Consider the following 26,462-nt stretch of genomic DNA (forward strand, 5'->3'; position numbering starts at 1 on the left):
AAAGCCAATGAGTGCACCCTGGCTAGGTAGATAGGACCAGTGACCAAGCATACTTGGAACGGGGATTCCAGGACAAGAGGAGACATTGCAGGGCTCACAGACCAGTCAGGAGCACTTGCTTGGGACACTGAGGTCATCTCTAGATAAGTCAAAATGTGGCAACTCGGAACACAAATTCTGAAGGGGCAGCATCCAGTATCACCTTGCTTTCATTATCTGGCTTTGACCATGAATTATGAGTCACCTACACAGACATGGTATCCTAACTGATCAGGAGATATCTGGGTTCTATGCCCCTGATTTTGTCCTGACCTTGACGCAGTCTCATGTCCTACATGAGACTGAACAACAGCCCCTATGAGTAAGTTTTTCCTAATTTCTTCTAAATCTCTGAGCTTGAGATCTGTAAGTGAAATTAATACTATTATACTCCATTGTCGTGAACAACCAAGGTAGTTTGAGTGACATTCGATAAATGACCTAAATGCCACTATGCTAAGTGGTAATAAGCCATAGTGGTCAAGGAGGCAGGAGGGCCCAGTTGAAGTTTTGTTTTGGCCCACTCTGAGTCCCAGCTCAACTGCTTTGATGGGCTCCAGCTCAGGGAAGATGGGGAACCTTGGAGAAGGAAGGATTTGGTTTGGACTTTTAAGAGAGTGTGGGAGTTAGGAGAGCAGGGGTTGAGGAAGGACGTTCTAGGCAGAAATCGGCTTGGGCAAAAGTTTGGAGATGTATGTATAATGGAGACCGTAGAATGTGAAAGGATTCTGAATGCGAAATAAGGCTGAAAAACTAAGCAGCGGTCAAAATGTGAAGGCTTCAGATTTATAGGTTTTAGCCCTTTCGGCAGCAACCTCTTTGTGATTCTGTTTTTGGTGTGGGTCCAATATACCCTGCAGGTAGGCCATTGCCAAGGGCAGGGACCATGCTCACAATTCCCCTTGTATTGCCCTCCGTATTCCGTAAGCTGTGCCTTGGGAAGGAGTGTCTGCTTTTCTTGGCTGACAGATGTGGCTCACCACTGAACGACCTCAGTAGTTATACATGGGTCCTTTTGGGGTTGGGGAGAGGTAAGAAATGTGTTGAAACTTTGACTTTCAATGGTACAAGGGAATATTATGAGAGAGAATAATTTTTGCTTCGAGACTTGAGCTGCCAAGAAAGCACAAACCTGCCTGGCAGGGTGGGAGTGGGGCTGGGGAAAGGTGAGGTGGAGAAAAGGCTGTTAATTCCATTCAAATTCCGCCCCTGATGCTAATAGCTCCTCTCTGAATGAGCCAGCTGGGAAGAAATGTGAAAGCAAACTATGGAGAACCAACTATGTGTGAACTGGAGAGGACATTAGGGAACAGCTAGCCCAACCCCCTCATTTTCCAGGCCTAGAGAAGGTGTGGGGAGGTCTGTGTGTTTAGACAAAGGACACATCTGCTAACTCTCCCTTTCTTTTCTCTGAAGATCACATCTCTGTTTTTCAGACTAAATGAACTGCCTGTTACAACTCCAGCATCACCGCTGACTCTAGTAGTCATGTAAATTCGCTGAGAAGGTTTCTTTGGCTGAACAGGTGTGGGCTCAGCCCTATGAACACTGAAGCCGCTTCCCCGGGTTGCCAATCCCAAAAGGGGCAAGTTGGAACACAAATTCGGAAGGGGCAGCATCAAGTATCACATTGCACAGTGCCTTGCACTGCCCTGTGCGCCGGTCTTGCTGCGCTAGCTCACCACAATTTGACATCCGGACAACTATTTATTTGGCCACATTAAGCTTTGCTTTGTGTGACACAAAATCATTGTAAAAGAATGCATTATTAAGTGTGTTTTCAAATAAGGGGGAAAAACTAGCAGGCTGTCACCAATTGTTTTATTGTTGGAAAGAAAATAAGTAAAACGTGTATGAGGCAAAGCAAGAGCAATTCCAAGGAGTGTTTAGAATAAAAGCATTTTTATATTTTATTGATGTAGGTTTGTAAAACATGCCTGCTAGTGAACCTAGGGCATTCACGTAAATAGTCATCACACACACATAGCTCTTTGTTGTTTATACCTATGCAAGTATGATACATTCACTGTATTATGTACGTTGGCTTAGGAATAAATAGACACACAGTGAGACACGTAAAATAAAGGCTGGAAATAGAGACATTGCCAGTTGGCTGAAACTAAGGTAGTGGACTTCGTGGACAGCTGGCAGAGTTAATAATTAACTGGTGAAAATAGAGAAGCAGCTCTTCGGGAACACATTTGATTTCTGGATGTTGTATCCGAGATCCTCAGATATAGGAAAGACTCCCATTCGTTTTGGATTCTGAAGCAGAGATAGAAGCATAAAACTCAAGAATGGCATAACTGATATTTAAAGAGTAGATCATGCACACTTTATCCCATCTGGCCCTTACAAAACCGTTAGAGTTAGTAAAGCACATGTTATTCTTGTTCTTATCATCAATTTCAGAACATTGAGGTTCTGCAGAGTATGTGATTAGCCTGAAGTTCAACAGCTAATAAGTACCAGAGCTAATAATTTTCTTGAGGGCTCTGGTTTCATTCATTTGACAAATATTTATTGAGTGCCTACTGTGTGCCAGACATGGGGACGTACCACTGACTATTACAGAAGACACACAATGAACAAGTGAATTTAAATATAAGAAATAATAAATGGAGGGCAAGGGGATAGAGAGTGGTTTACAGGGAGTGCTATTTCTGACAGGATGATCAGGAAGTTCTTTCTGAGGAGGTGACATTTGGGCAGAGACCTGGATGGAGAGAGGGAATGACTATCTAGGGGGCAGGAGGTTTTTCAGGCTGAGAGAAGCACCAGTGCAAAGGCCCTGAGGCAGGAGTGTGCTTGGCGAGTTTGAGGAATAGCAAGGAGGCCTGTGGGGCTGCAGCTCCACGAGCAAGCTAAAAATGGTTGGAAATGAAGCAGAGAGAGAACTAGGGGTCAGATCATGGGGCCTTTAAGGGCTAGGCCACAGCAAGAAATGTGAAAGCTATTTCAGGGCTGAGGTGTCCATCTAACTGTATTGTGGAGAACACACTGAAGGTGAACACTGGTAGTGGCAGGGAGACCAGTTGGGAGTTTATAGCAGTAGGCAGGATGAGAGGTGATGGAGGAGAGATGAGAAGGCGTAAAATTCAAGTAGAGCCATCAAGATTTGCTGATGCATTGATATGGGGTGTGGGAAAAAGAAGGAAGTCAAGGATTCCTCCTTGGTTTTGACCCAAGCAACCAGGCGAGTTTTATCATCACTTTCTGAAAGGGGAACAGCTGGGGTTTAGGTGGAGGGACATCTAGTGTTTATTTTTGCACGTGCTAAGTTTGAGATATCCATCAGGCAATAAAATGGAGATTCCAAACTGGCAGTTGAATATATATTCTGCTGTCCATGGGAGAGCTTGGGTCTGAAGATATAAATTTAGTGGCGTTAGAATATAGATGGTATTTAAAGCTATGACACTGGATGAGATCACTTTGGGAGCAAGTTTGGATGGAGAAGAGGAAAGGCCCAAGCTGACCAACTTTTAACAACTGTCAAATAATAAAACAAAGACCCTCCCAGAGTCAAAAAAATAAAAAAAAGCCGGAGCTTATTAACATGTCAGGCAAGGAGAAATTCACTGGGTATTTCTCTAGGGAAGAAAAGTCAGAGTTTTTAAAGCCTTAAGAAGAGGGTTACATGGTGGTCATGCTAATTCAGAACTGGAAATCAGCACTTGGGGTAGGAGAGAATGAGTTCATAAGTCTGTACGTGCTTGGTTGAAACAAGTCCCTGCTTCATTCGTCGAGTCTTCAGTGAGGTCCAGGAAGGGGCTGGTATCCCGGGGTCACTTGACATTCATGATCATTGATCATGGGCAGCTGGTTAAAACCACTGTGATGAAATATTTAGCCATGAAATCTCCTAGGTGATTGCTGCTGGAAAGTGGAGAATGTTCCTTTTGTACAGCCTGGAAAATGGGGAGGATCTGGCAAAGAAGAGGAAAGAAGACCTGCCACTGAAGTAGGAGGCAAGGACGGTGGCAACCAAGGACCACGGGGTCACCAAGGTGTGAGGAATCCAAGAAGCACGCAGGGGTCAGCAGGGTCACATGCTGCTGAGAGGTCTAGTAAGATGAGGACCAAGACTGTCCATTGTATCTGCAACCTGGGCTGCCGGTGACCTTGACCTGGAGCGGTAGAGACAATCTGGATGTTATTGAGTTTAAGAGAAAATGGGAAAGAGAAAGTGGAGACAGGAGCATAGACAAATCTTTTAAGAGATTTAGCTGTAAAGGAGAACAGAGTAATGGGACAATGGCTGAAGAAGAGTGTGGAGGTCAAGGAAGTTGTTGCTTCTTTTCTAAGATGGTATACATTTGCTGAGGATGAGATTGACTTGGTAGAGGGGAGAAATTGTTGATGCAGGAGAAAGTGGGGACAATTGCAATAGCAGATTCCTTGAGGAGGGATGAGATTAGCCCCTAAGTGTAGAGGCTGCCACTGCTCACGAGTGTAGACAGCGTATCCGTTATAACAGGAGAGAAGGTAGCGTATACAGGTACCAATATCAGTAAGTTGGTAGATTTGCTTCTCTTTTCTCAATGAAATGAGAAACAAGATCACTAGCTGAGAATGTGGAGGGATGAGGGGAAGAGAAAGTTGGAAGTTATGGTGCTGGAGAGAAGGAGAGTGAATTGAGCCAGTCAGGGAATGCAGTAGGATTCCTGGGCAGTCCTGAGGGTCTTCTTGAGGTTTGCGGTCATGAATTTCAAGTGAGACTCACGTCATCATGGCGTATTCCTCCTCCTCTTCTCCTCCCCTCCTCTCCCACCACCACATTCCGCTGCTCAGGACAATTGTGAAGGAGGAAAGAGGCAGGAGTTGTGGTTGTTTGCTAGGGAATTATTACAGTGATGAACCTGGAATCTAAGCCAAGGACACCAGGGGGTGATGCACAGTGGAAAGATTAGTGTCAAGAGGTTGGGGGTTTCACTGCCTGGACACCCTGCAGTGTCTGGAAAGGGCTCAGGATATCACTAGGAAAAAAACACTAAAACACTCTTGTCTGTAGCCAATCAATAATGCCCCTGTCCAGAGTGCATTTCTTTACTCTTCTCTCCTTGGGGTCTTGGCCATTAGTGGTCAGTCGCACTTGGGCACCTGGAAACTCTTGCTCCTATTTTCCCCTTTCCTTTCTTTTCCACCCCTCCTCCCCAGGGTCCAAGATACACTCCACTTGAGCCAGCAGAGTCTTAATTCACACCTTCTTCCCACACGTCTGTGCTGCTGAGGCCCCTTTCACTCTATATCCTCACATTTTCAGGATGAAGCACCGAAAAGCCAAGCCTGTCTCTTGCTTAAATGAATTGCTTCTCATGGTATCGCTTTTCTCCTTGCTGGAAACCCCCTTCCCACCAGGGGTGAGTTAGGGGAGGATAGGGAGTGTGGAGGGAACCGAGAGCCTCTTCCCTGAACTTGCTAAATGCAGTACTTTCTTCTTTATATTCTAAATTTATGCATATTCTGTGAACTCACTTCTGTCTTGGTGCTTCCAATTTTATTTTGGCAAACAACTTCATTTACACAGGCTATGTTTTTCTTGGTCTTTATTTTTTCAGGTGAGGAGGCCCATCATTTTGGTTGATCCCTCCATTAGCTCCCCCAGCCTCAGGCAGCAAATCACTACTTACCTCCCTCTGGGGACCATGTGAGCCCAGCCTGCTGGCAGAAATTCCAGGAGTTCCTGTAAGGGCAGGATAAAAATTTCTGCTTTTTCTCCAGTATTCATCTTTGAAGTTGCCCAACAATTTATTGGCATTTTTTGGATATCAAATGCCTTAAGCTTATGTCTTTGGGAATGACCCACAATGACACCCATGGCTCCTTGCTAGGCTGTGACTCAACCCCCAGAGCCCTTCCTTTTGAATGATTTCAGATATTTTTTATTCCTGAATATATAATCTGGCCCTTGTCCATGTTAAATGTCATCTGTCATTTTGTGCCCACTCACAGATTCATAAGTGCTTCCTGAAGTCTAGCCCCATCTGCGTGGTGCTTCACATCAAAGAATTTAATACCATTCCCAGACTACGTGGTTAAGAACGACATCACCTGGAAACAGGGAAATATCATGTAGCCTTGATCTTCTCGTTGCTTCAAAATTACTTAAAATTTGAGCTACGCTGATGACTCAGACACAGGGATGCCAATTTTCATTCACATGGGGGGCATTACAGGGGGTTGGTTGTCAGAGTTCTCTCAGACCCCTCACACTGTTGCCCTGTCTAGAGCATACTCAGTGGTGACCTCTGACCTTAGCCATTGCCCTGTGGGGGCCCTGAAGCCCTGTAGAGAGCTGAGGACCACGCTGCACTAGTTTATGAGGGCCCATGATGGTGGTGGAAGGAGTGTGGGCTATCGCATTAGAGCAACCTGTTCTTTTGACTCTAATCTCCTGCCTACTGGCCACGTGGCCACAGACAGGGTGTCTAATCTCTCTAAGCCTCAATTTCCTTGGCTGCAAAATAAGGACAAATAATAGTACTTATTTACAAGGTTGTTGTAAGTGACTGTAATCACACGTTTAAAACACTTAGCATAGTGCCTGGTCCAAATGTGCTCAATTCATATTATTAATTTTTTAAAGATCTAATAAACTCAAAGCTGCTCCTAAGTAGATCTATGTGGCCTTGGGCCTCACCTCTCTCAGCCACATTGCCCGTCTATAAATTAGTTGATGTGAGGGTGAAATGAGATGGCTTCTCTCTGAGACTTACTAACACAGCTTCTGACCTATGTCAGCACATTTCATCTGAGCCATTTTGTAGAAATGCTACCAGAAAAATGTATCTGGTCACCAACCAATTCAATTCTGATCTCTTTAGCTCAGATATAAGGAGAGGAGTCAAAAACTCTTTTCTAGGTACTCAGGACCCAGCACTTGTAACTCAAACCTTTGGAAGGCAGAGATAAGAATATTTCTTTTGGGAAGGGCACCATAGGATACCCATCCTGTTCTAGTTGCAGGGGCACGTGGTCCTGTGGTCAGCTGTGCCCAAGTGCAGCACTTCTAGGTGAAACAGTGGAGGGATCTGGAAAGAAAAGGCTTCCGTGGTCACCCAGGACAGTTCTTTTCTGACAGCATGTGAAGAGGGGTTGATACTAACAGCAGGTTGGAGGCAGGAGAATAGGGCCTGGAGGAGCTGTCACTGGAGATGATGTGGAAGAGACGACAAAGTGCATAGGCTGGAAAAACGTTTCTGCTGCTGCTGCTTCCTTTTATTCTTTCTCTTCTTCCTCTTATTTCTCGTCACTAAGTCACTCCAGATGGTTTCAGAGTAGCAAGCCAGCCCGCTTATGGTAGAGCATGGCCTTTTGATGCTGGGTAAACTTGGGTTCAGTTCCCGATTCCATCGTTGGTTCCTCTGAGCCTCAGTTGTTGCATCTGTAAAATGGGATGATAATGCTTATCTCAGAGAGTCACTGTGAATACCATGTGAGATTATGTGCGTTAAGAGCCTAGTATGGTGCCTGGCCCATGGAAGCTTCAGAAGAATTCCTAGTTCCCTTCCTTCATTTCTCCCCCCACTCAGTCTTGCTACACATCTATCTACTAAACAGAATTGATTCTCAAACTCATCCTTCTTTAAGAGAAAAAGCTTTGCCTGCCATAAAACATTAGCAAATAGTGATTGAGTCAGGGATTTTCTGGGAAGAACTGCATAAGAGCATGCAGTGTGCGTTCATTTGATTTGTAGATATATTATAATTACTTTTCATCACACAAAACCCACTTGAGGTGCTGTTAAAGCAAAGGAATAAAGCTGCTTTTTTCTTTTTCTCTCAACCCTTCTTTCTCTCATGCAAATCAGAAACATTAATCCTTTGTGGCTCCCTGGACTCTTGGCTATAGGAAAACCCATCACTTAGCTTTTTTTTCCCTGAAAATAACATAATTGTCAAAAACTCATAACTTCTGAGTGTAATTTCAGCCCTCTCATTGATAAGGTAATAACCCAAGCAAACAACATTAGATGAAGTTATAAGTCTGAACATAAAGTAGAACGGAGGCATTATTTGGATGAGATGAAGTTCTCTACAAAGTTGCACAAATTCTTATAGGGAGAATAGACTTTGGATAGAGCTATTAGAACAAGCCATTAAGTAGCCTGGCTTCTAGTTCATCTCCCAGAGGTCTTTGGCACGCCCTTGGTCATTAGATCTGGCTGCCCTTGGTAGAAAATGTACACTGAATTCCTGAGGTCAATTCAGTCTACTAGTGGCACAGTCTTTTTTTCCTCATTTTCCAATGGATGTGATGAAAGCCCTTTAGAAACTTTCTGTCTAATCAATATGAGTGACAGCTGAAAGACACATCCCAAGCAAGTGGATCAGTATTCTCTTTGTTTTTATGTTCAGGTCACAGCTCCTCGGAATCACCGACAAACCTGCCTTCTCTTCCTCCTGATTCTGTTGCATGGAATCTGACCTGGATAATGAAAGATTCCTTCCCTTTCCTGTCTCATCGCAGTCGATATGGTAAGTATGCTTTTGGTACTTATTTGTGATGTGTGGTCACCATCTCAGTTTGTGACTCATGGCTCTCCAGGATCACTTAGCCCCTTCTACAGAGGAAGTCCTTCTGTGCTCTTTGTCTCCACTGGCACCCAGCTCTACTGAATCACTTTAGCCAGACCTGGCCCCTCCAGACTGACAGCTGCATCCTGTATCCTGGAGGGAGCCAAGGGCTTTGTTGCTGCCGGATCCCATCCCCCAAGCCTTTATGGTGTATAGTATTCCTGACATCTCCTTATCAATCATTAGATGCAGTGCTTCTTTGCATTTTAACTGGTTTTCTAAATAGAGGGTTCTAACTCATGAGTGTTTCTAACGATGGTAATCTCTTGAGGGAGGATTGTTATTATGAGGGTCACGGGTCTTCCAGGACCCCTCAAGTGACTCTCTTACATTTGGCTAGCTCCTTAAATGTACCCAGGCATGTTCCTAGATATTATTTCAGCTCATTTGATTCTGCAACAACCTTGGAGGTAAGGAGGCCATCACATTCCATTTTTACAGATGTAGAAACTGAGCTTAATCAGATCACAGAGAGTGGATTCTCTAACTACAAAACCGGAATTCTTCCTTTACGTTGACTTTTTCTCCCAGGGGCCACCTACTCAGCCTGCTAGGTCCTAGCAACCTTCAGGAGGCCATATTTACATGGTGTAGATTCCTCATTCTCCATGCTCATCCTAACAGCTCGTGGGAGCTGGACCTCTGTAGAGGAAAGAGCAGGTTTGGAGGAGAGCTAATGTATTTCCGGGTGGACAATTTTTCTTCTCTTGAACTCCTCTGGAGTGAACCCCGTGAGGGCAGACACTAAGCTGTGTTTACTCCTCACTTGATCCCATCACATAGAAGACACTCTTAGAGGTTGTGCATGATGAATTGTGAGAAGGCCTCCAGGGATGGAACTCACTCATCAGCCTGATTCAATTAAGTATTTATGAACCCAGTACAGCACTGAGTTCTAGATTCCCTTCCAGGCATATTTACCTATTCCTGATGCTCACTCTCTGCCCTTGGGCCTGAGCTTTTAAAAATGCACCTAACAGAGATCTTCCACTCACTGCTGTCCCGCATCCATAATGTGATTAGTCTCGGTTGATAATAGCTGTACCTTTCACTTCAAACTTAAAAGAATAAATGCATGAAAAACCCTAGGGCAGTTTAGGATTATATTCTGCTAGGATGTTTCCTCGTACTTTTAAGCCTCCCCAGTGGGAGAGGAAGATCAGTAGTTGTCAGGATATTTCAGATAAGAATTACTTCTTGATTTTATTTAAGCCAGACATTGAGTGTCATCTTATAAGGGCAAGTGTCTATAAATAATTGAAATCTAGTCCTTTGTATTGTTATTGCCTTCTAACCAGATTTGTGATAAAACCAGACTTTGGATAAGATTTTTGAATTTGCTCTCAAAGTCATTCAGTATCTCCACAGCAATGACAACTTTTATAAAATGTAGAATGTCCAAAAAAGGCAGGTCTACCTCCTGCATAACACAGACGGCACTGTATTTGTTCTCTGAGGAGCATCCAGAAAGGTTACAGGTTAACAGGAGAAAGCCACTGGAGTTTATTAAGCTGCTACCTAACGCTGCTTGGCCCTGATATACCTACTTTCTCTCACTGGGCCCCATCTTTCTTATCTGTAAGGTGAAAGTGGAGTGTCATGATGCCTAAGGGCAAAGGAGTAAATCTGGAAGATTCCCAAGATCCCTTTTAAACTCTCCTTGTGGCCTAGAATCCTCATGGTCTCCCTTCTTGGCAGAGGAGAGGACCCAAACCATTGGCCAGATATTGCCCAAATGCTCAGTGAGTGCCAAATTGCCCAAATGCTCGAGTAGGGTGCCAATCATTATTGCTATTGATTCACAGGATGAGAAGAGCTGATTCTTAATTGGTGGCTCCTTGACTGACTGTGGTGGTAATTTCAGAGCCTTTCCATCTTCTCACTCTATTTAATTCAGCTGAGACTCGTGAAGACCTACCTGCCCCCACCACCACCTCTGTGTGCTTTGTCCAGTGCCAGATGCCAGAGGTGATACAAATACACAACTTGGTCTTGCTCTCTCAGAGTTCATAGGCCAGAGAAATAATTCTGGGGGCGGCTAGGCCCATTGCCACAAAAAGTGCCTCTGGGGGCTAACCCCAGAGCACAGAGGTTGAGGACTCACCCCGAGACCCTTGCAGAGCAAACTGAAGACCAAGACTCCTGTCCCCTTAAGGATGTTTGTGAGGGCTCGGCCCACATGTGTCTACGAAGCAAAGAGGCCAGCAGACTCACTGGTGATAAATATACACCTTTCAACTGCCATGAAAGACATTTTAAGAAATGTTAACAACTTCATTAATTTTAAGGCTCAAACTCGGGCAGAGAAATTTGACTGGAAAATCGCCGCCTGAACGACTAGTTCTTCAGACAGCGAGAAGTAACCAAGTCTCAGCAAGCTGATGTAGGCACTTGAGTGGTGGAGCTTTGTGCCTGGCTGGCTGTCTTCACTTGAGTTCTGGGGAGAAGGCAGGAGGGGGCGACAGGAGTAGCCATCCACAACCAGACCACAGGCATCATGATGGACAGTGGCGGCCCAGCCCTCTCAGGCAAGCTGTCCAGTCCTGAATTGAGTATAGCTTTCTTTTCACTGGTGTTTTATGAGAAGAGACAAGGTGGAGAGAGGCTAATAAGATTTACTCACCCCCAGCCTGTAATTATCTGCTTGAGGAAAAAGATTGACCTATCTTTTTGAAGTCTCCCCATATTTCTTCTAATTTACATTGGGGCCTTTTATGTTGTGTAAAATATATTCTCTTCAGTGGCATTTGGTATCAGATTCCAGCTCTTTCTCGCCTCTTGTCTTGAATGATGGGAGCCTGCTAATTTTATCATCAACAAGCAGAGAGCCGCACATTCTTCCTCCAAGGCTTTGAAGGAGGGAGGACATCTAAAGAAAGACTTTTTTTCCCTTTTTTCTTCAGTTCTGATGCCTTAAGACTTATTTATAGGCTTGACTAAAGGACTGGGCTCTAATTACCTACCCAGATAAAAATCTGTTCCATTCAGTAGCTCCAGGTGCTAGGAGATTGAGGCCACTGGGGTTTTGATCACCTTGAGTTCTAGATCCACAGAAGCAGATGTATCCTGCCCAATTTTAACTCATGTTTGCCCACTCTGGGTGTGGGAAGAATCAGATCAACACTTAGAATAATCAAAGGTTCTGCCTCAGATGAGGAAGAGAAAGAGAACTTTCACTTATTGAAAAAAATGTTTAAGCTTGTTATAAAATTGTGATGGGTGGAAATTACTTTGTATCCCATTTTTATAGAAATGTAAATTGGGGGCCAAAGAAGTTTATTAATGTGCTTCCAAGTTATGGAGCAGGTGAGCAGTTAGACAAGATGGAACTCAGATTTTTCTGACTCCAAGTTGAGTGCTCTTTCTAAACATCACAAAGTTAATTCAAAGAAGAATTTCCCCCTCTGTGGAGAGTGCTCTCATTTCCTGGACAACCTGGTATTTGGACTGAATGACGAGTCTGATATCTAAGATTTTGGGCAATTATAGGACCAAGACTTGATGTCCCCAAACTGGACTATCCCAGGCGGGCCAGGTAATTCGCCTCTTCCTAATCATGAGTATAGGCCCCCTAGGCACCATGGGCAGTCCTGTCTTCCCCATAGTAGACTGTGGTCCCTGTCATGTGTTGAATTGTGTCCTCCAAAAAGATATATTGAAGTTAACCCCTAACACCTGTGAATGTGACCTTATTTGGAAATAGGGCCTTTACAGATGCAAGCAAGTTGAGTCCATACTGGATTAGAGTGCCCCCTAATCCAATATAACTGGTGTCCTTATGAGAAGAGGAAGTAGACACAGACACACAGGATGAACGCCATGTAATGATGGAGGCAGAGATTAGAGTGATGCATCTACAAGCTAAGGAATTCCAAGGATTGCTCTAATCCAGTATAACTGGTGTCCTTATGAGAAGAGAATACAGACACAGACACACAACCACAGAAGCTAGGAGAGAGGTATGGGACAGACTTTCCCCTAGGAGAGAGAGCCAGGCCCTGATGATGACTTGATTTTGGACTTCTGGCTCCAGAACTATGAGAGAATAAATTTCTGTTGTTTTAAGCCAGCCCCAGTTTGTGGTACTTTGTTATGACAGCCCCAGCAAACCAATACAATCCTTCATCCCTCTAGTCCTCCAGTGTCCAGAACCTTGACTCCTGGGGAAGAAAGGTTTCTCCCAACATTCCAACATCAGAGCACACCAAAGCCATTGCTGGACTTTAAATAAAAGTTCTATTAACACTTTGTCTGCTTTCAAGCCCATGGGGACCCATCCAATTTAGGGGCTGGTGTCTTGGAAAGAAAGAAAAATTAGGCTTTTTAATTACTTTCCCAGCTGCCAAAACCACCATCACCAGTCCTGTTAATGTATCAATTTTTTTGATTGAAAAGACTGGGTAAATTAAATCTCTCTCTCTCTCAAAAAAAGTCAACCTACCACAGAATCAAAAACGGAAAAAAAAAGACCCTCCAGCCCCCTATGGGATTTGCTTCATAGCTCTGGCAGGAAGTCAGCTTGATCACATTTCTGAAATTACGTATTTAATGTGGCTGGCCGTGATCAGCCGTCCACCCTCAAGAACCTGGCATCAGTGAAAAGCAGCTCCCAGCTCCCTTGTGGACCATTGTCACGGCTAAAAGCTTTCTTACCAATTCCGCTGCCCTAACAGGCCTGTGTTCTCTTCCCAGCCTTGCTTCATTGAGCTGGGATGTCAAGTTCTTTCCCAGTCCATGCCTCTGTATTTTTATCTACAACATGGTAAGCAAAAAGCCTCTGGATATATATATCAAAAAAGCTGAGTCGCAAAGGGGACAGCAATGACAGCTGTCATACAGGACCAAGAAGACTGAGCATCCGTCACTCGGAGAACCACTGACCTTCTGGGAGCCAATGAACTCAATCCATGGAAATTAAATAAGAAGTTGGCTTAGGTGTTTCAAGGAGAGATTTGTTTAGAACACTCCATTTGATCATATACCTTGACACATAGAGTGTCACATAGAGTGTCACCATGTAGACACATAGAGTCACTCAATAAATATCAGCGATTTATCTCTACATTAGTGGCAGGTTGAGTAAGGAGAAGCAGAAAGGAAACAAGTCAAATTAAAAGATAAAAGAATGACCAACTGACACAAAGGCAAGAAAAGCAAGCAAAGAGATCCACTTAAAAGAGTTGTCACAGCCAGAGGGGGAAAAACATTGACAAAAAGGAAAGAGAGAGACAGATGGATGAGGGAACAGAGGATAGAAAGACGCATGTGGAAAGAAACAGAAAGACAGATAAATAGAAAGGATCACTCAGGGCTGTCTGTTCTCCTATGCACGCTTTCTTTCTCTCCTGCTAACATGGTCTCAGCTCTCACACCAGGGCAGGTGGCTCCCTAATGTTTGCTCCAATCTTGACCTCTCTCCTGAGGGTCACTCCTGCATCCCTACCTGCCTGCATCATTTCCCACTTAGTGTGTCTCTGACACCACAGAGAATGGGAGGATGAATGTAAATATTCTTTGAGCACCAACTGTATGCCTAGTCCTACTCTAGGCACAGCAGTGATGAGGACAAATAGGACACGCTCCTTTCCACCAAGGAGCTCTCAAGGAAGAGGCTGACATCCTTGATCTATGACAAGTGCAGTAACAGAGGCGTGTTCAAAGCTCCCTGAAACACAGGGAAGAAGGGCCAGTTTTGTAGAAGACTCGTGAAGGTAGGTGTTCTGCAGACAGGGACAGCTCAGCTAGGGCTTGGACCACAGGGACCACAAAGACCAGTGAGAAGGGCATTCCAGGTGGAGGGAATGAACGTGCAAAGACGTGTTCAGGAACAGGTCAAGCTCAGCGACACAGGGTGTAGAGGACCTGGGAGGAAGCAGCAGGGATGAAAAACAGTTGCTTCTCGGTGTGCCCAGGGTTTAAATATGATCCTACATGTGAAACATAGGTTGGAAAAGGAAGGACAGGAGGGGAATCTGGGAGAGATTCTGGATACAAGGTGAGCATGACTTGGTTGCCCATTCAAGAGAGTCCAGCCTGAGTAACTGAGTTGATGGAGATCCCGTTAACTGAAACAAGGAGGAGGAGAAACATTTGGCAAAGAGAGATGGTGACCAAGACATCTAGGTGGAGGGGAGAAGGGGGTGAGATCTGTGTTGAACAAGTTACATTTGAGGTGCCTTCAGGACATCCAGATGCAGATGGCCAGTAGAGAGTTGTAGATCCAGATCTTGGCTTTGAAGAGAGAGGTGACATGGAGAGTCATTAGCATAGAGACTGCAGGTGAGGCTGGTGATTGGAAGATGAAGGCCCAGAGGAGATCCAGAATGTTGCTTTTAAGAGGTAAGCAGAGGAAGAAGAGCATGGCAAATAGTCAGAGATGGAGAAACAGGAAAAATAGGAGGAGATCCAGAAGTTGCTTTAGCCACAGAAGCCAGGAGGTAAAGAATTTTAGATGAAGGAATCTACAGTGTTGAAGCCACCTAGAGATAAAGTAGAACAAGGACCATGAGAAGGCCTTTCCTCACCCCAGTAAATTCCTTTTATGTTTTACATTCTTCCTCCCAACCCCCCATGTTTCCTACTTTCTCATTCCAGTCTGTCCCCATTGGTTTGTTTTTCCTTCCCTTGAACCTGTCTCCCTAAAGCCTACCTGCTCCAATTTACAAGGCCCAGTTCAATCTCTGCCTCTACCACAGAGCTTTTCCTGAAGACTCAGGCTTCCCTGATAGCTCTTTCTCCTTGGAATTTTTTTATAATACTAGGTTGGTATCATTCCCCCTCTTGAAATCTGAGAAGATTCTGACTTGTACAGGAAATAGTAATTTCCTGAACATCCTAAATTCTCCAAGGACGATGCCCATACTTACAAAACCTAGGGCTTCCCGAACATTTCTTTTCAACCAAATCACTTTCCTCATTTGTATTTCATCTCTTTTACGGCCCAAGTATAAACTAGGTCACCTGATAAAGCAATCATGGATAAATCTATTTTATCCAACCAAAAGCAGAGATGTTAAATGTCACTTCTATCTATCTATCTATCTATCTATCTATCTATCTATCTATCCATCATCTATCATAGATTCACACACCCAATGAGTGCCTACAATTTGCCAGGCTCTTTGCCCCTGCCCCTCATAAAGATTCTAGCCTAGTTCATTTTGTCACGGGTCTAAGATGGTCCCAAACATCCATCTGGAAGGTTCTTCTTAAATACTCGTTGTATGATTGTTTTGTATGTGTATTCAGTACTCCTGGGTCTGATGAACCATTAAGCCTAATAGGAAGATAGAGCTTCTTTTTAGATATTGTATAGCAAACATTCACACTCAGCAGCTGGTGACCACATTACCCCAAATTAGAACATCCTGCAAGGTTGTAGACCTCACTTTATCCCCATTTTCTCACCAAAGAAGGTTATATAATGTCTTTCCATGGCACTTTGCATGTCTGATGTCATACTTTTCCTTGTATCTTAGTTATCTGTGGCCCTGCATCATCATGATTCCTAGACTGGAAGTTCTCAGAGGTCAAGAAATCCACGGCTTTATCCCTTTTGTATCCCTAGTACTTAACCAAGTGTTTTGTACTCAGTTGGGTTCTCAATAGATGTAAACTAGATGAAATTGCAATATTTTCTAAACAATCCAGGGATAAACTAAGAGCATACTTGAGTCTCTCAATTCCCAACCTGGAGCTTTTCCTCCCGTGAGGTTCTCTGTTTTAGTAAAAAGTAGAGATGTTCCCACCAGCCCTGTCATTCCTAAAATCATTTTAATTGGTTTCAGAAAAGACATGTGTCTAAGGGGAGAACAGTTCCGGGCTGGACATACTTTGGTTTAGAATTCAAAGCTGTGACTTTAAATACTTTGAGCAAGTTTATTTTTTCTCTTTTCAATCTAAAAAAGCATATTCAGCAGACATGAGTGAATTGAGGCATTTTTATTTTGACAGCATTGGGACATCTGAGATTGTACATAGAGAATTTCTAACCAGCCTAGAAAGGCATGTGTCCAAAACATATGCAGGAAAATGACTGATCAAGAGTGAGAAAAATGAGAGGAAATCCTCTTAAAATGAAATGTTTTGTCAAGAGGAACCTCAGATGCAAAACTTTATATCAGAAGAGACCTCAGACTAACAGGACTTTAACCAGCCCATTTGGGTAGATGACTAGAATAATTTGGTCTGTGAGACATTCATAGAGATTGTGAGCTGTGAGAGCCCACAGCAGTCTAGTCAAATATCCTCATCTTACAGATGAGGAAACTGAGGCCCAAGGAGGTAAGTGATCTGCCCAGAGCTAGTGCCAAAGCTGAGATGCAAACCCAGGCCAACTACTTGGCAGAGACCACATCTAACCCCTCCACAGGAGAGGCACGGGTGATGGTTCATATTTTCTCAATACTTGGGCTACAAAGCATTTCCTCATGCGTCACTCCCATCTATTGCCTTACCCATCTCATCACTTTATTTAAAATTTTTTTTCCAGTTCTATTGAGAAAAAGTTGACATATATCACTGTGTAAGTTTGAGGTGTACAGCATGATGGTTTGATTTACAAGATTACCACAATAGGTTTAGTTAACATCCATCATCTCATATACATAAAACAAAAAGAAAAGAAAAAAAAATTTCTCCTTGTGATGAGAATGCTTAGGATTTACTCTCTTAACAATTTTCCTATATATCATACAGCAGTGTTAACTACAGTCATCATGTAGTTAACCATAGCCATCATTATCTCCCTAGTACTTATTTATCTTATAACTGGATGTTGTACTTTTTGTCCATCTTCCTCCAGCTCCCCCTCCCCTCCACCTCCTGCCTCTGTTAATCAGAATATGATCTCTTTTTCTATGAGTTTGGTGTTTTGTTTTGTTTTTTAATTAGATTCCACAATATAACTGAGATCACACATATTTTTGTTCCTCTGTCTGACTTATTTCACTTAGCATAATGCCTTCCATCCATGTTGTTGCAGACGGTAGGATTTCTTAATTTTTTTTTGGCTGAACAGTATAATACTTAGGGATAAATTTAACCACGGAGGTGAAAGATGTCTCTCTGGAAACTAAACAAGACTTTGATGAAAGAAATCAAAGAAAACACAAATAAATGGAAAGGTATCTTGTGTTTATGGATTGGAAGAATTAATATTATTAAAATTTCAATACTACCAAAAGCCATCTATAGATTCAATGCAATCTCTATCAAGATTCCCTGGCATTTTTTACAGAAATAGAAAAAACAGTCCCAAAATTTAAATGGAACCATGAAAGACCCTGAATAGCCAAAGAAATCCTGAGACAGAAGAATAAAGCAGGAGGTATCCCACTTCCTGATTTCAAGCTATGCTATAAAGCTATAATAATTAAAACAGTGTGGTACTGGCATAAAAACAGACAGACCAATGGAATAGAATGGAGAGCCCAGAAATAAATCCAAGCATATTCATCAATTAATATTGGACAAAGGAGTTAAGAATACTCAATGGAGAAAATAAATGGTGCTGGAAAAACTGGATATTCACATGTAAAAGAATGTAACTTAACTCTTATCTTATACTACTCATGGAAATTAACTTCAAATGGATTAAAAACTTAAGTGTAAGACCTGAAACCATGAAGCTCCTAGAAGAAAACATAGGAAAAATCTCCTTGACATGGGTCTTGGTAATGATTTTTTGGAAATAACACCTAAAGTACAAGCAACTAAATAAAAAATAAGTGGGATTACATCAAACTAAAAACTTCTGCACAGCAAAAGAAACCATCAAAAAGTGAAAAGATAGAGGCAGGCCTGGTGGCTCAGTGGTTAAGTGCACGTGTTCCATTTCGGCAGCCCGGGGTTCACAGGTTCGGATCCTGGGCATGCACCGGCGCACCGCTTGTCAAGCCATGCTGTGTCGGCGTCCCATATAAAGTAGAGGAAGATGGGCACGGATGTTAGCCCAAGGCCAATCTTCCTCAGCAACAAAAAAAAAAAAAAGAGGAGGGTTGGCATCATAAGTTAGCTCAAGGCTGATCTTCCTCACAAAAAAAAAAAAAGTGAAAAGACAACCTGTGGAATGGGAAAAAATATTTTCAAATCTTCACATTAATTCCTTGGGTCTCCATCAGCCCAGCAGATCCGTGCTGTCCCAAGGGTTGCATCCATGTAGGGTTACCACCATCCTGCTATGGATGAACCCACTGCCGGGCTCAGTCTAGTTGCCTCATGATCACCTGGGGAGCTTCTTAAAACCAAGATTCTGGGACCCCCAAACTGTAGGAGTAGGTTTGGGAGCCACAGATCTTTTGTTCTCCTCCTCGTTGCCTATTTAAATCTCCTCTGTAACATCCAAGCCAGGAGTCTTCCATCCTCTGTCTGAAAGCAAAGTGCAGAGCAGTTGGGGAAGAAACTCAAGTTGGGATCTGAGACATGGAATTCATTCCCAGCTCTGATTCTTGTGAGTTTTATTATCTTCAGCCTGTAAGCCACTCTCTTTGATTCTGTTTGTCGTCTGAAAAACGAGAATGGTGATGATTCCTAATCGACAGCATCACTATAAGGACTAACTACGTGGACAGATTTCCATGTGATCAGAGCACAGGCATTTCTATAATGCTTTCTAAAGAGGAATGAGACCCATTCCAGGGAGAGGCCAAGAGCCTGCATTTTGGTGGCATGGCTCTATTTGCTGGAAGATTTTTCCTCAAAACTCTTTAAGTCCCTAGTTTTGCCCTCTGGAACCTGAAAGCACTTTACCTTTAACCATGATGCTATCTGAGCTGGGATTTAAGCCCATGAGGTCCAGCTTCAAAATTCATACAACTACACTAAAATAAGCAATACTAGTTCCCCACCTGCCTGGAATAACCTTATTCCTTCTTCTATTCGTAAAAAACTTCCTGGCTAAACCTTTACCATCTGTCAAAATCCTTTCATCCTTCAAGACGCAGCCCAAAACTTGCCTCCTCCATGAGCCTCTGGTCCTTCCAGGAAGAAAGTATTTCTTGTTCTGTGTCCCCGTGGCCTCATCATGTCTGCTTGCTTTGAGAGTCAGGTGTGAATAAGTCCATCCGCCCAGTTGGATTAGGAGTCCCTGAAGGGCACAGGGTCCGTGCTAGGGCAGCCTGGCATCTGCTTGATTTTTCAGATTGACATCAGGGAGGAACCCCATTTTCACCTCCAACATCCAGCAGATCCTTATCATCAGAGTCAGAAGAGTAAGTGGGGAGGGTCATTTTGCATGTTCTGAGGTCGAGACCTCTCATGATGATCAGCCTCCTCTGGTTGTTGTGGACGCCACATTGCTCAGAGCTCTCCTCCAACCTTCTGGTTTCACAAATGATCCCATTTGGATGGATGTCATGCTGAGCAGTGTACAGACTACTAGGGTTTTCACCATGCTCTCTGGAGCCAGCTTCATTCTGTTGGAGACCCCATGTTCTGCATGAACACTTCCTGGAAACCTCAGACAGAGAACTGGACTGGAAGTCCAATCTGGGTTATGGTCTCTGCTCTCTTACTTCTCCAGACCCTAGGCTATGCCCTTTTGGCCAAGTCACTTCACCCTCCTGAGCTTCAATTTTCCCGTCTGTAAAATGAGCAGGCTGGGCTAGTTAACTTCAAAATGTCTGGGATTTTAATTATTTTCAATTTACTGTTCTGGGATAAAAAGCAAAGTCCCATTTCTTCAATCTGTAACATTGTTACGGCCACAGATAAGAGAAATGAGAAGGTTTCTGTGCCTATCTCCCACCATCATGGGCATGCGTGTACACACACTCTCTTCTGAGACTGTCTTCCGAGGCTGTGTTTATATAATTGATTGATTGAAGGAGACTTGGCCCTTCTTTGCTGCAGCTTGATTATAAGTGAGCTAAACAGATGTCTTGAACTGGGTGATTGGTTCCCAGATGCATTCTAGGGAGCAAGCTGGTGGAAAGGAAATGAGTGAGTTCAGTTCTGGGGCCCCATGACAAATGAATAGTGGTTGTGGGTGGGGGTGGGCGGGGGCCAGGTTTTGTACTTAGTCTTATGAAGTGAGTGACCAGATGTTGATGGCAGCTGGTGGATTAATATCAAAGGTGACTGGTGGGCTAAGTGCCCCTGTAGGAGATAACCCAGAAAGGGAGAGTAGAAGTCCCTAATCATCCAAGCCTGGGCTGGAAGTCAGGACTCTTGGGATTCTGCTGACCAGCTGGCTAGAGCCAAGTTAGAGAGCTTGTTTTGGCCATCTGCCCAAAAGGGGAAATTGGTCTTAGAATGGTAGAGATGGAAGAGACCTGAGAATAATTTTATTCCACCGCTTCATTTTTCAGATGAGGAAACTGGGGCCTAAAGAAGTTAAAGGACTTGTCTGAAGTCATACTACAGGGCCAGGGCTAGAGCCAAGCTCTTCTTTCTCAAGGTCTAGTGTGACTTCATGTCCAAAGGGAGGCTCAATTAACACATCTAAAAGCAAAGATTGAGTAAAGAGCTTCAACGAGTTTTGACACAGTCAAAGCTTTCTGCCTTCAGTGCTGGACACGCACCACTTTCCCTCCCCTCTGCCGTGGCTGATCCCTGGAGCCACCTCAAGAGCAAAAACAATGACTTCCATCATTTAATAATAATCAAGCTATGTGCAAGAGACCACTCTAAGTGCTTGACATACATCCAGGCATGCCTTGGAGATATTGTGGGTTCAATTCCAGACCACTGCAATAAAGTGAATATCACAATAAAGCAAGTCACACAAATGTTTTATTTTTTCCCAGTGCATATAAAAGATACGTTTATACTATACTATAGTCTATTAATTATGCAATAGCATTATGTTTAAAAGAACAATATACATACCTTAATTAAAAATACTTTATTGCTAAAAAATGCTAATTATTGTCTGAGCCTTCAGTGAGTCGTAATCTTTGCTGGTGGAGAGTCTTGCCTTGATGTTGATGGCAGCTGATTGATCAGGGTGGTGGCTGCTGAAGGCTGGGGTGGCTGTGACAATTTCTTAAAATAAGACAACAATGAAGTTTGCCACATCGATTGACTCTTCCTTTCATGAGAGATTTCTCTGTAGTGTGCGATGCTGTTTAATAGCATTTTACCCACAAGAGAACTTCTTTCAAAATTAGACTCAATCCTCTCAAACCCTGCAGCTGCTTTATCAACTAAGTTTTTGTAATATTCTAAATCGTTCATTGCCGTTGCAACAATTTCCACAACATTTTTGCCAGAAGTAAATTCCATCTCAGAAAACCACTTTCTTTGCTCAACCATAAGAAGCAACTTCTCATCCATTAAAGTTTTATCACGAGATTGCAGCAATTCCTTAACATCCTCAGGTTGCAATTCTAATTCTAGTTCTCTTGCTATTTCCACCACATCTGCAGTTACTTCCTCCACTGAAGTCTTGAACTCTTCAGTCATCCATGAGGGTTGGAGTCAACTTCTTCCAAACTCCTGTTAACGTTGATATTTTCACCTCTTCCCATGAATCACAAATGTTCTTAGTGGCATCTAGAATGGTGAATACCTTCCAGAAGATTCTCAATTCCCTTTGCCCAGATCCGTCAGAAGAATCACCATCTATGGCAGCTATAGCCTTATGAAATATATTTCTTTTTTGTGTGTGTGAGGAAGATCAGCCCTGAGCTAACATCCATGCTAATCCTCCTCTTTTTGCTGAGGAAGACCAGCTCTGAGCTAACATCTATTGTCAATCATCCTTTTTTTTTTTCCCAAAGCCCCAGTAGATAGTTGTATGTCATAGTTGCACATCCTTCTAGTTGCTATATGTGGGATGTGGCCTCAGCATGGCCGGAGAAGCGGTGTGTCGGTGCGTGCCCGGGATCCAAACCCGGGCCGCTAGTAGCAGAACAGGTGCACTTAACCGCTAAGCCGTGGGGCCAGCCCTGAAATGTATTTCTTAAATAAGACTTGAAAATCAAAATTACTCCTTGATCCATAGGCTGCAGAATGGACATTGTGTTGAAAGCAACATTAATCTCGTTGTACATCTCCATCAGAGCTCTTGGGTGACTAGGTGCATTGTCAGTAAACAGTAATATTTTGAAAGGAATCTTTTGTTCTCAGCAGTAGGTCTCAACAATGGGCTTAAAATATTCAGTAAACAATGTTGTAAACAGATGCACCCTCATCCAGGCTTTGTTGTTGCATTTATAGAACACATGCAGAGTAGATTTAGCATAATTCTTAAGGGCCCAACGATTTTTGGAATGGTAAATGAGCATTGGCTTAAAGTCACCAGCTGCATTAGAGAGTGAGCCTGTCCTTTGAAGCTTTGAAGCCAGGCATTGACTTCTCCTCTCTAGCTATGAAAGTCCTAGGTGGCATCTTCTTCCACCTAGGAAAACATCTTCAATGTTTTGTCTACATCAAAAATCTGTTGTTTAGTCAATCCACCTTCATGAATTATCTTAGCTAGATCTTCTGGACAACTTGCTGCAGCTTCTACATCAGCACTTGCTGCTTCACCTTGCGCTATTATGTTATGGAGGTGGCATCTTTCCTTAAACCTCATGAACCAACCTCTGCTGTCTTGAGACTTTTCTTCTGCAGCTTCCTCACCTCTCTCAGCCTCAGTAGAATTGAGGAGAGTTAGGGCCTTGCTCTGGATTAGGCTTTGGTTTAAGGGAATGTTGTGGCTACTTTGATCTTCTATCCAGACCACTAAAACTTTCTCCATATCAGCAATAAGGCTCTTTTGCTTTCTTATCATTCGTATGTTCTCTGGAGTAGCATTTTAATTGTTTTTCAAGCACTTTTCCTTTGCATTCACAACTTGGCTAATTGTCTTGCTCAAGAGGCCTAGCTTTTGGCCTATCTCAGCTTTCGACTGCCTTCCTCACTAAGCTTCATCATTTCTAGCTTTTGATTTAAAGTGAGAGACATGTGTCTCTTCATTTCACTTGAACACTGAGAAGCCATTGCAAGGTTATTAATTTGTCTAATTTCAGTATTGTTGTGTCTCAGGGAACAGGGAGGCCCGAGGAGAGAGAGACGGGAGAACGGCTGGGCAGTGGAGCAATCAGAACACACACAGCATTTATCAATTAAGTTCATTGTCTTATATAGATGTGGTTTGTGGCATCCCAAAACAATTACAATAATAACATCAGAGATCACAGATCACAGATCACCATAACAAATGTAATAATAATGAAAAACCTTGAAATGTTGTGAGAGTTACCAAAATGTGGCTCAGAGAGATGAAGTGAGCAAATGCTGTTGGAAAACGGCGCTGACAGACTTGCTCCTGCCGTAGGGTTGCCACACACCTTCAATTTGTGAACAACACAGTATCTGTGAAGCACAGTAAAGCGAAGCACAGCAGAAAAAAGTGTGCCTGTCTTGCATGTAATCCTCCTCATGACAAGTCCCTGAGGCGGTCCCTGCTTTAATCCCCAGTTTACAGATGAAAAAATTGAGGCACAGAAAGCTTAAGTAATTTGCCCTGAGATATACAGCTAGTAAAGTAACGAAGCCAAGCTCTCGCCTTGAGCACCCTGAACCCATGCAGGATCTATGCTTCTAATTATTCCCCAGACCCCCTGGCGCCCCTCTGAGGTTTTGATATAAAACAGGGCAAGGAAAGAGGATACTTGTTTAGTCAGTGTCTCCCTGGGTCTTCCAAGGTCAAGTCAGTTTAGCTCATCCCTAGGTTTCTGGTGGTAAATCTAAGGCACAGGGAGACCAAGTGCTGTGTCCTGCACCACAAGGCCAAGGTGGTAGGAACATCCATCCAGAGTCTCTCATAGTTACGAAATCACTTCCAGACTCATTTCCTTATTTGATTGTCATAGCAGATATCATTATTATTATTATCATTATTATTATTATTTTGATGAGCATCATTATTGTGATAATTCTCTCTGGTTTATACATGAGGAAACCAAGACTCCAGTGTTAAATGAATTGCCCAAAAGTACAAGGCTGATTAGCCCAGAGCTGGAAGAGTTTCCAGGAGTTCTGTAGTGATCTTTCCTTTTCACTCCTAGGCCACTGCTTTCCCTCCCTCTGTTCTCACCGTAGCTTCTGGCCTGTGCACAGACCTGCTCACCAGCAGGGAGCTTCCTGCAACCATCAAAAGGCAATGTGTTGATGAAAGGGTACATCTAGGAGGAGAGAAGCCAGAAAGCCTTATTGGAGATTATGTGAGGCATATAATCATTGGGAGATATTTGAAACCTAGCCATGTATGTTTTTGCCAGCTTATTCCAGAAAAACAGTATGGATTTTTGAGAATTTTCCTAATTGTTTAAGGTATTGTTTTTTTTGTTTGTTACTCACAGCTTCGAATAATAATACTAAAAATCACAGGGTTAGGAACTGAATTTTAGTACCAATTCTTCCACCCACCCAGTGTGCATCCTTTGGCAAGCTCCATCACGTCCTGGGCCTCAGTTTCTTCATCTCAGATGGTCCCCAAGGTCCCTCATCACCCTGAAGGTCAATGATTGGAAAGTTCTGGAAAATCTCTTGAGAAAAGGAGACCCTGCTTTATGTCTCAGGATTGTTGGCTGCCGAAGGAGTTCCCTTGAGCTGGATACAATCCTGAAGGACTTACAGTGTTTTGAGAATGTTGGTTTCTGGGGCTCTATTTAATGAACTGTAGCTTCAAATACGGATGCCTCTAAAGGCCGCCTATAAGAGAATTGCCACATGTGCATGATGCTTCATACGGTTCTTTACTGAATACACAAATCAGGCTTCTCAGGAATACATTGGCATTGGTATATGCCTCCTATGAAGCGATCTAGTCTCAGCTTAAATATGCCACTAAGCAAGCCTGAGAAGTGAGAGCTGGTGAATCAGTAATTCTGACGTTCAGCTTGGCCCAGGCCTGGTTCTGTCTGGAAAGGATGGCATTCACAAAGGCCTCCACAGCTAGGAGAAATGCCTTCCACACTGTGTGTGAAGGACTCTCTGACTAGCCACATGACCCTGAGTAAATCTTTTTCCTTGCCTGGGTCTTGGTTTTTTTCACCTGTCCAATGGGAGAAATGGTTGACTTCAAATGTCGCTTCAAATTCTAACAGCCTCTGACTCTGTGCATATCACCTATAGGCAAACGAGCCAATCTTCCCACGGTACCACAAAATACTGAGGAAATAGTCATCTGCCATCAGTTGGAATGCCCCACATAAATACCATTTCTCATGGTAAACAGGAGGCTGTGTTCAAAAAGGGCATGACTATACAAATTCTGAATCAGCTAATGTGGTTTGGGAATTTCTCCATTCCAAGCACGTGCATCGTCTCATTGCATCCTCCTAGCAGTTCTGGGAAGTTAGTCTTATCACTGAGATGACCGAGGCTCAGAGAGAGTGAGAGTGCCCACATTGTACAGCTGACAGGTGGCAGAATTGGAGTCAAATCTCAGATCTTGTGCTCTGTCTCTGAAAAACAATCATGATGATATTAATGTCACTTAATGAATAAGACATACGGGTATAGACACATAGGAAAATATTACAGGGCTGAGTGGAACCATAGAGACCACCATTCAACAAGTGAGAGTGTCAGATCCAACATCGGGCCATCTGCATTCCTGGAGTTAAACATCGATTCACGATAACTACAGACACAAAAGCAGTTTTAGCAGGAAAATAACCCCAAGACAAAATCATGATCATGTTGCCATATTTTAAGTGAATAGCAAACCTGATAATTCTCTGTGTTCAGATGCAGATCCCATGGCCAAGTATCCAGTTGGATAAACTCTCTCATGGGCCCCTGATGGCCATGGAAGACTTGCCTACCCTCAGTTCCCTCAATGGGGACGCCTGGTCCGACCCAAGAAACACAGCAGATATCCTGGCAGACGTCAGGAAATCTAGATAGGA

The 26,462-nt window shown here is 43.3% G+C and overlaps 1 protein-coding gene across 1 annotated transcript in view; it reads left to right on the plus strand.

Moving 5' to 3' along the window:
- The window catches only part of ALK (ALK receptor tyrosine kinase), a 685,772-nt gene that overhangs the window by 192,615 nt on the left and 466,695 nt on the right, over positions 1–26,462 (plus strand). The window contains exon 2 of the mRNA XM_087436965.1: positions 8,401–8,520. Coding sequence (XP_087293091.1) covers positions 8,401–8,520 — 120 coding nt within the window. The remainder of the gene's footprint in view (positions 1–8,400; positions 8,521–26,462) is intronic.

The sequence above is a fragment of the Ceratotherium simum genome, chromosome 11 (genome assembly GCF_057802395.1).
Source record: "Ceratotherium simum simum isolate JZ-2026a chromosome 11, ASM5780239v1, whole genome shotgun sequence".
NCBI classification, from domain to species: domain Eukaryota; kingdom Metazoa; phylum Chordata; class Mammalia; order Perissodactyla; family Rhinocerotidae; genus Ceratotherium; species Ceratotherium simum.